This window comes from Podarcis melisellensis (assembly GCF_964234715.1).
Source record: "Podarcis melisellensis genome assembly, chromosome: 2".
Taxonomy (NCBI): Eukaryota; Metazoa; Chordata; class Lepidosauria; order Squamata; family Lacertidae; genus Podarcis; species Podarcis melisellensis.
In genome coordinates, this window is record NC_138529.1 from 20,283,542 (window position 1) to 20,299,867 (window position 16,326).

The window sequence follows — 16,326 nt, forward strand, 5'->3', positions numbered from 1 at the left end:
TGTGAAAAACGGGGTCCTTGTCCTCCCCCCCTCCATTCATGGCGGTAGCCGCTTCTCCCCTCCTCATTCGCTGGCCCGCCCGCCTTCACCTTTCGGGAAATTCGAACCCGCCAATCAGAGGCCGATGAAGGGGCGGGGCGGGGCTCCTCCTTCTCCCTCCGCTCAAGCCCCGCCCCTGCTGTCGACGACACGGTCCCAGCCGTATAAAAGGCCCCGCCCCAACCCGTCCCGCAGTTCGGACGAAGTTTTGGCTCACCGGCGGCTCCCTCAACGGGTCGACTAGTGAGGAAGACTCGGTTCCTCCTTCTCCCGCTTCGTTGTTTTTTTGCTTCCTTGCCATCGAGCAAACATGGTAAGTAGCGAGGAGGAGGAGGAGGATTGGAGACAAAGGTTTCCCCGGGGTTCGCGCCTGGGGACCAGGAAAGCGAGGCTGGGTGGGGTGCAGCGGTGCCAACTTGGCCCCACAAGCGTGGGTGCCCATGCGACGTGCGTGGCCCTGGCACCCAGATGAGTGGGTGCCCTCCACGGGGAATTTTGAGGGTGCTCGGGCATCCAGGGCCATGCGGTGTGAGGCGAGGGGTCGTGCGAGGGAGCTGCGCCCTGTGGGTGTCGGTATCCATCTCGGGGCTCCCGGGACGCGGGTGTCGAGGAGCGGATGGGGGCCAAAAGGCGTTGGCGAGGCGGCGATGCCTTCTCTTCCCTCGTTGTCCCAGGAGGAGCTACATCCCGTTGGAGGGCGCCACCCCCCGGCTCCCGGGAAGAGTGTTTCCGCGTGTAGGAAATCGCGCCGCGCAGACACGTGCCCGCGTGTGCGCACATCCGGAGGAGCGTTGCCCGAGTCGTTTCCGCGCAATGGGTTGGGGGAGCGAGTGGCCTGAAACTTGCGCGCACGCGGTGGGACGCCCAGCTTCCTTGGTGTAGGAAAAGCCCCTAAATGGCCTTACCTGTCTCTTTAACCTTTAACGCGCCATTTAGAAGCATATGATGCCTCATTTGCCCGGGTTCTGATAATTTTTTTGGGGGGGTGCGCTTGGGATTCAATTGCATCTCTAAGGGGCTTGTTAGGATCAGTGCCGGAAGCGGGTTCTGGGGTGCGTTGCTTAGCCCAGTCGCTACCAAACGAGACCATGAGAATATCTGAATAGTCTCTGTGCGCCTCGATTTACCCTTTCTGGGAAATGGGTCTATGGAACACAAGGTCTTTTGCCAAAAATCCTCTAGAAGCGTGCTTCCGGAACCTTAAGCAGCAGGATGTGGCTGCTTAAGCCCGGCATGGCAGCCTCTTCCACACCCATGTGCGTAGCCAAGGGGGGGTAGGTGAGGGCTCTGCCCGACCCCCCCCCCCCGGTCCAAGTAAAACAATAGAAATACTTAAGTGACGAATCACGTAGGTCTTGTCCCCCTGACAAAAGGCCTGCTTCCCCGCCCCACAAAATTCCTGGTTACGCCCATGTCCAGAACTCTTTTTCTTGCTTCCGTAACTACGTGTTGAGTCACTTCTTCCAAGCAGAGTTGGAAAGCGAGAGTCCAAGGCGAGCAGCCCGCCCGAGAGAACGCGCGGGAAGAGCCTTGTTGAATAACCAGCTTGTTGCGTCATTTCCCCGGGCGGTTGAACGCAGAACCTTGTGCGCTTCATTTGCCTGCTGGCAAAAGGAGGAAACGCTGCAAACCATTCCTGCCCCCCACCACCCATGCAAGAAAAAATAAAACACACACACTCTTGTCCCCAAATGCCCATTGCAAATCGGCCAGGCTAAGCGGCTTAGGTTGCGCTTAAGAGGCATCCTTAGGCAAGGTAATCCTTTTTGGGGTTGGGTCGCATCTTGAAAGCAAAAGTGACCAAGTTTGAACTTGCCAGCTGCAAAGCTTGGCTCTGGCAAATAGATCCTGCATAGAAGGGGCATTATGTGGCATTGCATAATGTCCAGCTACCAGCAGGCAGGGGGAAATGTCTTAAAAGTTGCTGGAAAGCAAGGCGTGTTCAGCCAAAGTGAGTTAGGGACAGATCTTCAAAGGGCATAACAGCTCCATTTTGTGGCTCGGTTGAAATACAAAAGATGCAGTTCCAGCATCAGTTGTTTTTAAATTAAGAGATTACTCAAAACCGAGCTGTTGAGTAGACAATTTTAATTTTTTGTTTCAAATCTGAATAACTGGAGGAAATTAAGGGTGTATCCTTGCAATAAAACTGGTTTTGTTTCAAATCTGAATAACTGGAGGAAATTAAGGGTGTATCCTTGCACCAGATATCATGAAAAAGATACCTCCACCTGTTGGCAGTGGAGTCTGATCCCCAAGGTAAATGGGGCATTGCCCCCCCCAGCCCCAAGTCTCCCACCTTGCAATTGATCCAAGGAGTGGCACTGCCTCTCACCTGCCTAGTATCCATGTTGCCTTTGTAGAACACTTATGGGAACAGTATGAGAAACAAAGCTTCTCTGGTTTGCTATTGTTTGCCTCCCTGTCTTGCACACTGCCTGTTGGTAAACCTGGAGCCCTGTGCGAAATCTTTCTCTGTGCCCCCATAACTTGTCGGAGAGACACGTTAACCCCCTTTGGAACTCTGATCCTAGTGTTCTGGGTTCCAGAAACTGAGGCTACCTAATAACGCACAGGACTTGAAACCAAATCTGCTCCTTGCTCTCCTCCCCCTTGTTTGCACTGTGGGAAGGATAATGGGGCTCAGTTGCCTAGCGCTCAATTGCCTGCTTTGGTGGGGTGAGGCCTAGCTCTTGCTGTGTTTTCACTTAGCTGGCAGCAACTAGCTAAAACAAGCCAAATCCTGTTGGGAGTTCAAAAGAGCTGGCTCTGAAACATCAACTCATTAGCATCTGGATGAGCTATCCGAAGAAGCAAGCATGAGCAGGCTAGGAACCGTTGTCTCTCTTAAACTCCAGCACTCCTATAATCTCCAGGCCTTAGTCCTTTTGACCAATGGAACAACTTTGAGCACAGTGCCTGTGTAGTCATGGGTGTTCAAGGTGGGGGCAGTTGCTCCCCCCCCCCCCGAAGGACCCATAATCCCCTGATTCTCCTATCAAAAAGAAAGTTATATTTGCTGCTTTGTCCTGGATAGTTCAGTGGTTTCAAAAAAACAACAACACTACTCAACAACTTTCAGGGTGTCCTGGTTTTTACACTTGAAATATGGCAACTCTGTATTTGCTGCATTTGTGTAACCTAAAGCATGAGGCAAAATGTGATACTATAGAGATTTTATAGTCCTGAGGGATACATTGTGCTCCTGCAGCAGACACAATGACTCAACAGGCACCGGGTTGTTTGAGTCACACCCAAAGCCTGCAGTGCCGATTAGGAATGAGTAACAGTGTCTTGCATACAATTGGTGCTTCAGGGTTGAGTTAGTGTTGTCGTGTAGGGAATCTGTTGATCCTATTGCACACCCTTGGCCAAGCTCATCTGGCTAGTCCGAGGTAGGACCTCTTTCCTTCCCAGGAGACAAGACTACTACCTCACACTTCAGTGTAATCTTTGACCAGGACAGATCTATCTCTCCTGCTCATTTATTCTGCTGACTGCATGTTCAAGTAGGTTTATGAACCTTAAGAAGGGACACAATTGTTGCAGTTCTATATAACGCATTAGGCTTCCAAGTACTGGGAGTTCACTTGTAGAAAATACAAATAAACTGCAATGACCAGCATCCCTATTATTATTGTTATTATTATTATTCCACACTCATGTGGCTAGATTTTCCCAGCCACTCTGGGCGGCTCCCAACAGAATATTAAAAACACGATAAAGCATCAAACATTAAAAACTTCCCTGAACAGGGCTGCCTTCAGATGTCTTCTAAAAGTCAGATAGTTGTTTGTTTCCTTGACATTTGATGGGAGGGTGGGCACCACCACCAAGAAGGCCCTCTGCCTGGTTCCCTGTAACCTCACTTCTCACAGTGAGGGAACCGCTAGAAGGCCTTCAGCGCTGGACCTCGGTGTCCGGGCTGAGTGATGGGGGTGGAGACACTCCTTCAGGTACACTGGGCTGAGGCCATTTAGGGCTTTAAAGGTCACCACCAACACTTTGAACTGGGAGCCAGAGAAGATCCATCAGGGCCAGTGTATTTAGGGGTGAGAGACTCTGGGCACCCCCCCAAAAAAAGCTCAACAACTGTGGACAATGACAATAGGTAGATCGCTGCCAATTTTATAATATTTGGAGTAGATCGCAGTCTCTAGAGTTGGATATGCCTGTACTGGTGCCATCTATACAACAGTTTCATAGAATTTTCTCTTAAACCATAGCATACTGTAAATTTTATATCCGTATTCCATAATTATTCCCGTGCTTCCATTTCTACATTATGACAAATACCTATTGCCCAGTTTATGTTTTGTCTCTCATTCCAACATCTTGTACATTTTAGACATCACAAAGGCCTGCCCTTTCTAAAGGAAAAATGAGGTATCCCATTCTGTAGGTGCTGGTGTCTCGTTTAAGAGTTCCCTTCTCTTCAGATAGGATGATGGGGGAGAATTAGTTTTCACCAACAGCTTCTGGGTAAAAGCTGTTGGCTTCCAAAGCTGTCACAAGCCACTTTCTCCTTATCAATCATCAAAAAAATGGATTAAAGTCACAACAGACTGGCATGTGGACAACTTTAAATGACTCCCCAGTATTATCAGCTTAGTTTTAAGAAAGTGAGTGAATTTTCCACATGTCTTATTTCCTAGGCAATGGATTTTGTTTGCATTCCGGTTTCTGGGTCTTTGGCATACAGTGTTCTAAAAATCTGTGGTTAAAGCACAATTTCTAGAAACACACTTTGAATTCTGCAAGTTTGAGGCCACAGAAGTGGGGCAGGATGGGGGGCGGCTTGGGGATGATGACATTGATTGTGGGCAATTCATTAGCTGCTTACTCCCTAGTAGACTAGGAAAAGTTAAAGGACCCCTGGATGGTTAAGTCCAGTCAAAGGTGACTATGGGGTTCCAGAGCTCATCTCGCTTTCAGGCCGAGGGAGCCAGCGTTTGTCCACAGGCAGCTTTCTGCGTCATGTGGCAGCATGACCAAACCACTTCTGGAGCAACAGGACACCAGAGAGCATGAAAATGCTGTTTACCTCCCCGCTACAGCGGTACCTATTTATCTACTTGCACTGGTGTTCTTTCAAACTGCTAGGTTGGCAGGAGGTGGGACCGACTAACAAGAGATCGCCCCGTCACCGGGGTTTGAACCCCTGACTTCTGATCGGCAAGCCCAAGAGGCTCAGTGGTTTAGACTGCAACACCACTACCGACTAGTACCTCTTTGCTCAGTCAGTGTGTGCATGCACAAACTGCTCTACATATATCACTTCATTCCTTTCTGTGCAATTCTGAAGGCAGGCCCTAAACTCACACTTAAGATGCAGGGCTAAGAATGGGGGATTTAAAATAACATGGAATGGGTTGGACAGGGGAGTTCCAGGTCTGTGGGGGGGGTGTCTCCATTGAGGAAGGATGTATGCATTCATTTTAACCGCTTCTTTTTGCAGCGTGAGTGCATCTCCATCCACGTTGGCCAAGCCGGAGTCCAGATTGGCAATGCCTGCTGGGAGCTCTACTGTCTTGAGCATGGCATCCAGCCTGATGGGCAGATGCCCAGTGACAAGACCATTGGGGGAGGAGACGACTCCTTCAACACTTTCTTCAGTGAGACGGGAGCTGGAAAGCACGTGCCCAGGGCAGTCTTTGTGGACTTGGAACCAACTGTGATTGGTGAGCAAACAAGGCACTTCTAATAGCTTTCTAGCTCTCCTATGTTTGTGTCTCCAGGAGGGATGCCAGAGGTCTTGATGCTTCCACTTGCTTCTCTCCACAGATGAGGTGCGCACTGGCACCTACCGCCAGCTCTTCCACCCCGAGCAGCTCATCACTGGCAAGGAGGATGCTGCCAACAATTATGCCAGGGGCCACTACACCATTGGCAAGGAGATCATTGACCTGGTCCTCGACAGGATACGGAAACTGGTGAGTTGAGGTCTGCAGCCTGCAAGACTGGAGGAAGGGGCTTCTAAACACAACAGGAAAGATATTTCACAAAAACACCCATTATAAATGGAGAAAGGACATTTCTTTAATATGTTCCTTCTTTTTTCTTGTGTTCCGGCTGTGAGCATAGTTGTAGCAAGAAAAAGCACTGCCCATGTTAACAGGGAAAGGCCAGCTTTTCGGAAATAGACAAAACCCCTCAAAAAAAGAATAAATGTGGACCCTCCAAAATTGATAAGTGAAGACTGAGTGTGCTTGGAGTCCATAGAATTCTATGTGCTAGGAGGAGAAAATATAAAAGCAAAGGGGGGGATCCTGACACCCCCCCACTCCTCCCACTGCAACATTTTGTTGCAGGTTTTGCTTTATGTCCAAGATGTGTTAAACTTTTGAGCAGGTCCTCCCTGCCTGTACTGTTTGTGTAAGTCTGACTCTTTCCTTAACCCCCTTAAAGGCAAGAATAAATTGCATACTCAGTTGTACACTGCTGCTAATTAATACTTCACATGCATTGTATCCTGCTTTTCCCCAAAGAGCTTAGGATAGCAGAGGTGGTGGTGTGATCATGCAATAATTTGTTAGGTCATTTTGATCTGTCTTCCATAGCTAAACGCTGGGGCAGGAGTAGCATAGGCATAAATTTAGCAGGACCAGTTGGTCTAAGAAGGGGCATTTAATTGTTGAGTTGTCCTCCATATAAGGTCTAGCCCTTGAATTACAGGCCATAGTTGTCTGGAAGCTACAGGGACATAGTATTAAGCGAGGTTCAGTGTCTCTGTCCCCCTCTCCTTCATCCCATGCTGCACTGCCTAGGAGCCTTCTGAAAAGGCTTTCTTCTGTTGTGTGGTCTCCTGAAAAGCTGACTGGGAGAAGGAGGGTTTCAGGATCTTCTAAAGACAAGGGGAAAGATGCTTGAGATAGACTTAAACAACAACTCCAAATCTGAATGTGCAGTGGTTTTCCTCCCCTGCCTGCCCTCATACAGCCTCAGAAGGCAAATTCTTTGATATTGGCAAGCAAGACAGGAATGTCACTCTACAGCTGCCAAAATTGGGCTTGCAGGAAAAACCTGGAGTGGATTTTTGTGAGAGGAAGCCCGTGGTCTCTAGTCCTTGAATGCATTTGGGAATGCTTTCCCCCATCGCTATATGCACAATATTCCAAGCAAGGGTGTTCATCTTACAGGACTTAGGGTGTGTGGCCACACAAATTGGAGTCTTTTCTTTTTTGCTGCTTAATCTCAAGTTTTTGGTTCTTTTTGCCTGTATGAAGCCGTGCTTCTGTTATCTCTGCTTTTCCTGCAGCTTGGGGGCAGCTCTTCAATGAGCCTTTGTTCCGTTTCACTTGCAGGTGGGATCTCCCACACACCGACTCCACGAATAGCAAAGGAATAATATCCAAAGTAGTACTAAGTAACCCCTAGCTCAAGCAGAACACTTTCACAATGAGACTTCCCTCCTCTTTTCACCCAAGAAACTATTCCGGGGGTTCCTCAAGCCACCTGGATCATATTTTGGGGTGCGCATGGGGGGAAGGGGCGAGTTCCATTGCGCAAGCCAAAGTTTTTCCGCTCGCATAATTATTTACTTGGATGCCACCCAAAGAAAGAATTGCTTGGTTAGAAAAGCAGAAATAGAGCTTTGTGTAAAGTGGAAGAGCTCTCTGTATAGCTCTAGTCATGGGAAAATAAAATTCCTAGGCTGAGAATGTGCTCACAGGAACCTTGTTATTTAAATTCTAATCTTTCTGCCTATGGAAATAAAACAAGCACAGAGAGTTGTGGGGGTGGGGAATTGTACAGTTTAAGGAAGCCAGGAGTGGCATTGTTGAGTTTCTGAAGATAAAAGCTCTTGGGCTTATCTGTATGGGAGACTGTTAGCTCTGCTCTTTATCTTTAGCAAGAGTTGAAGAGGTAGGATTGTAGAGGCTGTAAAAAAGGTAAAGGTACCCCTGCCCGTACAGGCCAGTCTTGACAGACTCTGGGGTTGTGCGCCCATCTCACTTAAGAGGCCAGGGGCCAGCGCTGTCCGGAGACACTTCCGGGTCACGTGGCCAGCGTGACATCGCTGCTCTGGCGAGCCAGAGCCGCACACAGAAACGCCGTTTACCTTCCCGCTGGTAAGCGGTCCCTATTTATCTACTTGCACCCAGAGGTGCTTTCGAACTGCTAGGTTGGCAGGCGCTGGGACCGAGCAGCGGGAGCGCACCCCGCCGCAGGGATTCGAACCACCAACCTTTCGATCGGCAAGTCCTAGGTGCTGAGGCTTTAACCCACAGCGCCACCTGCGTCCCGGAGAGGCTGTAGTTTCTCATAAATATTTGGAGGGGAAACTGCTCTGCATATGCTGATAGGCACCTGTTGCTTTAAGGCTAAAGAACAATAACTGAGTAAAAATACATGCAGCCAAGCTGTTAATCTGCTTGTCGTATTGAGGTGAGGGGCTGGTAACATGCTTTTTATAGGAAGTCATAAGCATAGTTGCCTTTTCCCAGGAAGTTGGAGATTGCTGAGACTCATTGATCTCTAGCTCTAAAATGGGGCTTCATGATTTAATAATTAATAATTTTTATTTATCCCCGCCCTCCCCAGCCATGGCCGGGCTCAGGGGGGCTAACAAGCAATAATAAAAACAAGTTGAACGAATACAACTTAAAAACAAAATTAAAATACAATATTAAAATGCAGCCTCATCACAGGAGAAAGGGAAAAGAAAAAAGAGGGGGAGGGAATCAAATTGGCTCCAAGCCAAAGGCCAGGAGGAACAACTCTGACTTACAGGCCCTGCGGAAAGAAATCAGATCCTGCAGGGCCCTGGTCTCATGAGGCAGGGCGTTCCACCAGGCCGGAGCCAGTGTTGAAAAGGCCCTGCCTCTGGTTGAAGCTAATCTAACTTCCTTAGGACCCAGGACTTCTAGGGTGTTGCTATTTATGGACCTTGAGGCTCTCCGTGGGGCATACCAGGAGAGGCTGTCCCGTAGGTACAAGGGTCCTGGTGCTTTATATAAACCGCAGCTCGAAGAATTATTATCATTCACATGCTTCATGGCTTACCTCGTGGCTTCAGTGGTCTTCTCCTGTAAAATGAGCATTGTTCAGAGGAAGACTTTGATTAATACCATTCCTTACTTCATGGGTGAGGAAGCTTTGGCCTTCTGGAAATGGTTAAGCAAAAATGTCCCTGTCATCCCAGACCATGAGCTATTTTGAGTCCAGCAATGTATGGAAGCCATGGGTTCCCATCCACGCCTTATGCAGATGGACACAATGGGGTGCAAAAGATAATTTGTTTCAGCCCCTGTGTCCCAATTTTGGATGTTGCTCAGGTTGGTAACTTCCAAGTTGAACAAAAGAGAGGAAGGAGATTGATCATACAAGGTCTGACTGTCCTTAATGTGTGGCCGTGCTGCGGTGCTCAGGCAACAACTCACGGGCAGTTATGTTGAAGGGTAAGCGTTGTGGGTGGGAAGGAGATAATCTTAAAGAATAGTCTCCTTGTGTTGTGATCTTAAATTATTGAATTAGTGTTAGGATTAAATAAGCAAAGGTCCATGGGGCACTACACTGGGATTATCTTCTGCTACAACAGAGTTAGCTAGCATTGTGACCTCCGGACGTTGTTAGACTACAGTCCCCATCATTGCTTACCACCTCACAAGGTGGTGAGTGCCAAGACTGCTTGGGTTGATGGGAGATAGACCCCACAGCCTTTGGAGGACACTACGTTGGCTACCTGGGGAATATGCCATCTTCAAGGAAATTGGATTTTGCTCTCTCCACACCCCCAGTAGCAGAGGAGGTAGTGTCATAATGCAATGATTTCTGGGGTCAGATTGATCTGTCCTCCAAAGCTAAGAGCTGGGGCAGGAGTACCATAGGCATTAATTTACCAGGACCAGTTGATCTAAGAAGGGGAGCTTAATGGTTGAGATGTTCTCAATATAAACCCTTGAATTACAGGTTATAGTTGTCTGGAGGCTACAGGGACATAGTATTGAGTGAGGCTCAGTGTCTCTGTCCCTCTCTCCTTTATCCCATTCAGAAGTCTCTGCTGCTCTGCCCAGAAGCCTTCTGCAGAGACTTGTCTTCTGCTGTATGATCTCATGAAAAGCTGACTCTTACTGTCTCCGAGCCCCCAGTAGCCTCCATATTAAGTGACAAAGTAAGCTTTTCAGGAAGACCATGTCAGGACTTGTGAGAATCTTTTAAAACCTCTCTCTTTCCAACAGGCTGACCAATGCACAGGTCTCCAGGGCTTCCTGGTCTTCCACAGTTTTGGTGGGGGCACTGGTTCTGGGTTCACCTCCTTGCTGATGGAGCGTCTGTCCGTTGACTACGGCAAGAAGTCCAAGTTGGAGTTCTCCATCTACCCAGCTCCCCAAGTCTCCACAGCTGTCGTCGAGCCCTACAACTCCATCCTGACCACCCACACCACCCTGGAGCACTCCGACTGCGCCTTCATGGTAGACAATGAGGCCATCTATGACATTTGCCGCAGGAACCTGGACATTGAGCGCCCCACTTACACCAACCTCAACCGCCTTATCAGCCAGATTGTGTCCTCCATCACGGCCTCCCTGCGATTTGACGGTGCCCTGAATGTAGACCTGACAGAATTCCAGACCAATCTGGTGCCCTATCCCCGAATCCACTTCCCCCTGGCCACCTACGCCCCAGTCATCTCTGCCGAGAAAGCTTACCATGAACAGCTGACAGTAGCAGAGATCACCAATGCTTGCTTTGAGCCAGCCAACCAATTAGTGAAATGTGACCCTCGTCACGGTAAATACATGGCCTGCTGCCTGTTGTACCGTGGGGACGTCGTCCCCAAAGACGTCAACGCTGCTATTGCCACCATCAAGACCAAACGTAGCATCCAGTTTGTGGACTGGTGCCCCACCGGTTTCAAGGTTGGTATCAACTACCAGCCCCCCACGGTGGTCCCCGGGGGCGACCTGGCCAAAGTGCAGCGTGCCGTCTGCATGCTGAGCAACACCACAGCCATTGCTGAGGCCTGGGCTCGCCTGGACCACAAGTTTGACCTGATGTATGCCAAGCGTGCCTTTGTCCACTGGTACGTTGGGGAAGGGATGGAGGAAGGCGAGTTCTCGGAGGCCCGGGAGGACATGGCTGCCCTAGAGAAGGATTACGAGGAGGTTGGGGCAGACAGTGCCGATGGGGATGATGAGGGCGAAGAATACTGATTTCTGTCTGTATCCGTTTGTTTTCTACTTCTCGCTCCTGTCTCCTTCTGGATGACTTCTGCTGCCCATTGTGTTAGACTCATTAAACAAAATGTTTAGCTGAAAGCAGTCTTGTTCCTTTCTTTATAGAACAAACCGTGCCCTGTCCTTCTGAGTTGTAGGCCTGGGTCCAAGATTCAGCACTGGAAGCCATGTGTCTGCAACCCTGTTGCTGAGGAACACGAGCGAGAAAGGGCTATTATGCCCCTGTCCCTGTTTGTGGGCTTCCCGTCAGTGTCTGGCTGGCTACAATGGGAACAGGCAGGCACATTTGGAACTCAAATCCCATGAGTGTCGGTCAACAACTGGGTGCTGGTGGTGGAGAGGGCATAACACATGATGGCTGCCTTGGCAGTGTGGCTTGACAAAATAGCTGCCACATCTAAAAGAGCAGAAAAGGGGCATATAAAATGGTGCAGGCATGTACCCCATGCCGACCAGAGAACGAGGATGGCATCCTATATCAGTCCCTGCCGGAGACTGCGTCCCACAGACAAGTTAATTGCACTTCTCTTGTTATTTGTTGAATTTATATACTGCCCTATACCTGGAGGTCTCGGGGCACTTCACATAAAAAGATCACAGTATAGAAAATAAAAATAAAAGCAATAGCCCAGTAATAAAGGTAAAGGGACCCGTGACCGTTAGGTCCAGTCATGACCGACTCTGGGGTTGCAGCGCTCATATCGCTTTACTGGCCGAGGGAGCCGGCATACAGCTTCCGGGTCATGTGGCCAGCATGACTAAGCCGCTTCTGGCAAAACCAGAGCAGCACATGGAAACGTTGTTCACCTTCCTGCCAGAGCGGTACCTATTTATCTACTTGCACTTTGGTTGGCAGGAGCAGGGACCGAGTAACAGGAGCTCACCCCATTGCTGTTCTGATCAGCAAGCCCTAGGCTCTGTGGTTTAACCCACAGGGCCACTTGCGTCCCGTTTGTTCCTTAGTGCCATACAATTGCACTAATCAGATTCATTCTGTTAGGTTACTTTATACCTAGCCCAGTCAATAACCAAGTTGCATTTTATGCTAGCTCCAGCTTCTAGGGGGCAGCCCCACATAGGGTGCATTGCAGTAATCCAATGTAGAGGCTACAATAGTCGACAGTCTATCTCAGTCCATGAATGGCTGTAGCTGTCTTGCCAGTCAGACCTGGGAAAATTACTTCCTCTTATATAAAGGTTTTATGAACCATATTCTACATAATTTGTATAGAGTTTGGGAGAAAAATAAAAATATGCTGGAAAGGAAAACACCATTATGGCTACCTGCTATTAAGGCTATTACAATTAAGAGAGTTAATATGGATAGTGGGCAACTTACAGGGAATTGCTATACTTTAAGAGGGGGAACCTAGACTGAAATCAATGGAAAATGTAAGGAGCCATTTCATAGACTGGCTACAATATCATCAGTTACATGAAATGTTTAAAATAGACAGGGGGAAAAAATTTTTGGACCAAAGCTCACAATTTAAAAAAGAATTTCTACAAAATAAACTTTTATCTAAAATGTACAATCTGTTCTTAGATTGGGAAAGAAAAGACGAGCTTGTCAAGGCCTCTATGAAACATTGGGCAATAGATACAGGACATAATATAGATTTTAATCTCTGGGGGAGAACTTTGGAAAAGCGTTCTGAAGTTTACAGCGTGTTATTTCTTGAAGGAGAACTACCTGAAAATGAAATACAGGTGGTATCTAACTCCTGAGTAGACTCGCTAAGACTGTATAAGACTGAATCCGATATGTGCTGGAGATGTAATGAGACCGGGGGTACATTCTATCATATGTGGTGGACCTGTAAAAGGATAAAAGAACAGTGGTACCTCTGGTTGCTAACTTAATCTGTTCCGGAGGTCCGTTCGTAACTGGAAACTGGTCGTAACATGAGGCACTTGTCCTAATGCCGCACCACCGGAGCGCAATTTCCACTCACATCCCGGGGCAAAGTTCACAAGAAGGGGCATCTACTTCCAGGTTAGTGGAGTGCGTAACCCAAAGAATTCGTAAGGGGGACAGTTTGCAATATGAGGTACCACTGTATTGGGAAATTTCATAGTTAATTCATAGTTAATAGTAGTACCTTTCCAAAAAACAAACAAACCCACCAACACCAGAGTGCTTTTTGTTTGGGATAATTCAGATGGAAATTCCCAGGTGTCAAAAAGGGTTATTTATGTATGCCACTACTGCTGCCCGTGTTTTGTTAGCCCCAAAATGGAAAATGAGCAAAGTCCCAACTAAAGAAGAATGGAGACTTAAGCTGATACAGTAGGTCTGCAAGCGGCACCTATTCCAACATATAGAATAAGAGAACCAGAAAAACATATGTTTAAAGAAAATTGGAAAATATTTATTGAATATATGGGGGGAAATTGTGTACATATGAAAACGCTAGCAGCAATAAGATAAATTCAACAGTGTAAATAGGTTTTGATGGATGCAATAATGGAATACTGAGTGGTTTAGTTTATATAAAATATGCAGGGATTTATGTTACGCAAAATGAACCACGGAAAGAGAAGAAGGGAAGTCACTGTTGTTTAAATGAATACAGTGGTACTTCTGGTTATGAACTTAATTCATTCCGGAGGTCTGTTCTTAACCTGAAACTGTTCTTAACCTGAGGTACCACTTTAGCTAATGGGGCCTCCTGCTGCCGCTGCGCGATTTCTGTTCTCATCCTGAGGTAAAGTTCTTAACCCGAGGTACTACTTCCGGGTTAGCAGAGTTTGTAACCCGAAGTGTTTGTAACCTGAGGTGCCACTGTATTCTAAAATGTAAAACAGAAAATTTAATAAAAATTATGGGGGTGGGGAAGGAAAAGGCCTTCCTCACCACTGAGGTAATCTAGGAGCGCCCTCAGCCTGTGAACCTGTTCCTTCAGAGGGAGTAGCATGTCGCTCAAAGCAGGCCATGGACCAAATGATCCAAAATGGCTAACTGCCCACCCACAGCGCTTCCACCTTGGCAGGATTCAGACCCTGTTGCTGGCCATCATGCAGCCCACCTCTGAGTCTAGGCACTGGTCCAGACCTCGCATGACCTCTCTTGATTCGGATGTGGCAAAGAAATTTATTCCTACTCCTTATTTACTTGCCCCTGTGATTGAGTTTGTTGGATCGTTAAACCTCCTATTTGTGGCCAAACGTTTGATTCACTAAAAAAAAATAAAAATCAGTCAATTAAGTTTACAGGAATTCATTCATTTCCTGCTCAACCCCTACACCCCCACCCCCAAAATTTCCCACCCTTCCTTCCTTCCTTAACTTCCCCCCTTCTCCAGTGACGCAATGCTTTTGCACTGGTGGTTATGCCCTCCCCTTGTTTGCCTCAAGTTTCTCCTGATTCAGCCTTGCGTCAATGTTCTGCTCTCACCACTTCTTCTCCAGTGTCTTCCAATAACTCGTCATCCTCGCCTTCTCCATCTAACTCAGGCTTCCCCAACCTCGGCCCTCCAGATGTTTTGAGACTACGATTCCCATCATCCCTGACCACTGGTCCTGTTAGCTAGGGATCATGGGAGTTGTAGGCCAAAAACATCTGGAGGGCCAAGGTTGAGGAAGCCTGCATTAGGCATTTGTAGTTTGCTTAGCATTTTCACACTCAAACCCTGAAATAATTGGATCTGATCTCTGCCATAGTGTACACATCCCATCTGACACATATTGTTTAAAATGGTATCTTTTGTCCAGCTACAGATGAACGGTTCATTTGCATTTATTGGACAAACCTGGAATACTTTAGTCGAAAGCAGTGTCCTGGTGGAAATCGGCTAAATGCCAAGGAAAATCGACCTATGGCAACTGATATCAGCAGTGTTATTTTTGCCAATTTTCCTTAGAAAATAGCTTTTAAATTTTTAAAACATTTTTAAAACAATAAATTTTATTTTTGAATTTTCTATTTTACATTATCAAACAAATTAAATACATAGACATATAATCCCTTTTGACTTCCTCCCCCCCCCCCAAATTGGACTTTAATATAACGATTTTCCCCTCTGCACCTCTTTTATAACTCCATTCTCATAAATCCTTTGTCAATCCATAGTTCAAATTTTTACTACAAGTTTTATGTCAATCCTACCAATGTACGTAATTGTACAAATTTGATCAGTGGTTGGCCTCCACCTTTCGTCCATGCCTTCATTCCTCAAATTCCCTCCATGAGAAAGTTAGGCTAAGGATCTGCCCTACATCTCCCAGTGAAGACAGAGGCAAGTTATTCGTTCAGCCCAGGGCTGGTCCAAGACTTTTTGGCACCTGAGCCCCACCCCAGCCAGGGAAGAAAGAGCGTGTGAAGTGCTACATCAGGAACATGGAAGGAATAAATATATCCACCAGAAAGAGGAGGAGACTAGCAGCATCAATGTTTTAAGCATAATCTTCAAATTCTTCAGGAAAAACCTGTATTGCATCCCTTCCAACATTTCTCTGATTAAAATAGGAATGTCCTATTCCTCCATAATAATCATTTAATTACTTGCACCCCTCCCATCTGACTGTGTTGCCCCAACATATGTTAAATATATATATGTGGGTTATATATAAGTTAAATATATATTATATATATTTAACAAATATAAAGCATAATTAAACATTAAACATTAAAAAACTTCCCTATACATGCTGCTTTCAGATGTTTTCTAAAGGTTGTATAGTTATTTATCTCCTTGGCTCAGGGGTCGCATAACTCCATACCCTCTAATCGTTATCTGATGCAAATAGGGATGTCCTAAAACCGCAGAGCCTAGGGTTTGCCAATCAGGAGGTCAGCGGTTCAAATCCCCGTGATGGGGTGAGCTCCCGTTGTTCGGTCCCTGCTCCTGCCAACCTAGCAGTTCGAAAGCACGTCAAAGTGCAAGTAGATAAATAGGTACCGCTCCAGCGGGAAGGTAAACGGCGTTTCCGTGCGCTGCTCTGGTTCACCAGAAGTGGCTTAGTCATGCTGGCCACCCGACCCGGAAGATGTACGCTGGCTCCCTTGGCCAGTAAAGCGAGATGAGCACCGCAACCCCAGAGTCATCCACGACTGGACTTAACGGTCAGGGGTCCTTTACCTTTAAGAAAAAGTGAGACATTCCAG

At 47.3% G+C, this 16,326-nt stretch overlaps 1 protein-coding gene across 2 annotated transcripts; it reads left to right on the forward strand.

Annotated features, from left to right (window-relative positions):
• The first annotated feature begins 207 nt into the window (after positions 1-207).
• LOC309362860 (tubulin alpha-1C chain-like) lies at positions 208-11,300 on the forward strand. 2 transcript variants are annotated; one of them, XM_081898831.1, is made up of 4 exons: positions 208-356; positions 5,498-5,720; positions 5,824-5,972; positions 10,221-11,300. In XM_081898831.1, the coding sequence occupies exons 2-4, from the start codon at positions 5,600-5,602 to the stop codon at positions 11,193-11,195; spliced, it is 1,245 nt and encodes a 414-aa protein (XP_081754957.1). In that variant the 5' UTR covers positions 208-356; positions 5,498-5,599; the 3' UTR covers positions 11,196-11,300. The 2 variants fall into 2 exon arrangements, with proteins under 2 accessions (XP_081754957.1, XP_081754956.1); XM_081898830.1 differs by having other exon boundaries at positions 212-352.
• The last annotated feature ends 5,026 nt before the right edge of the window (positions 11,301-16,326 follow it).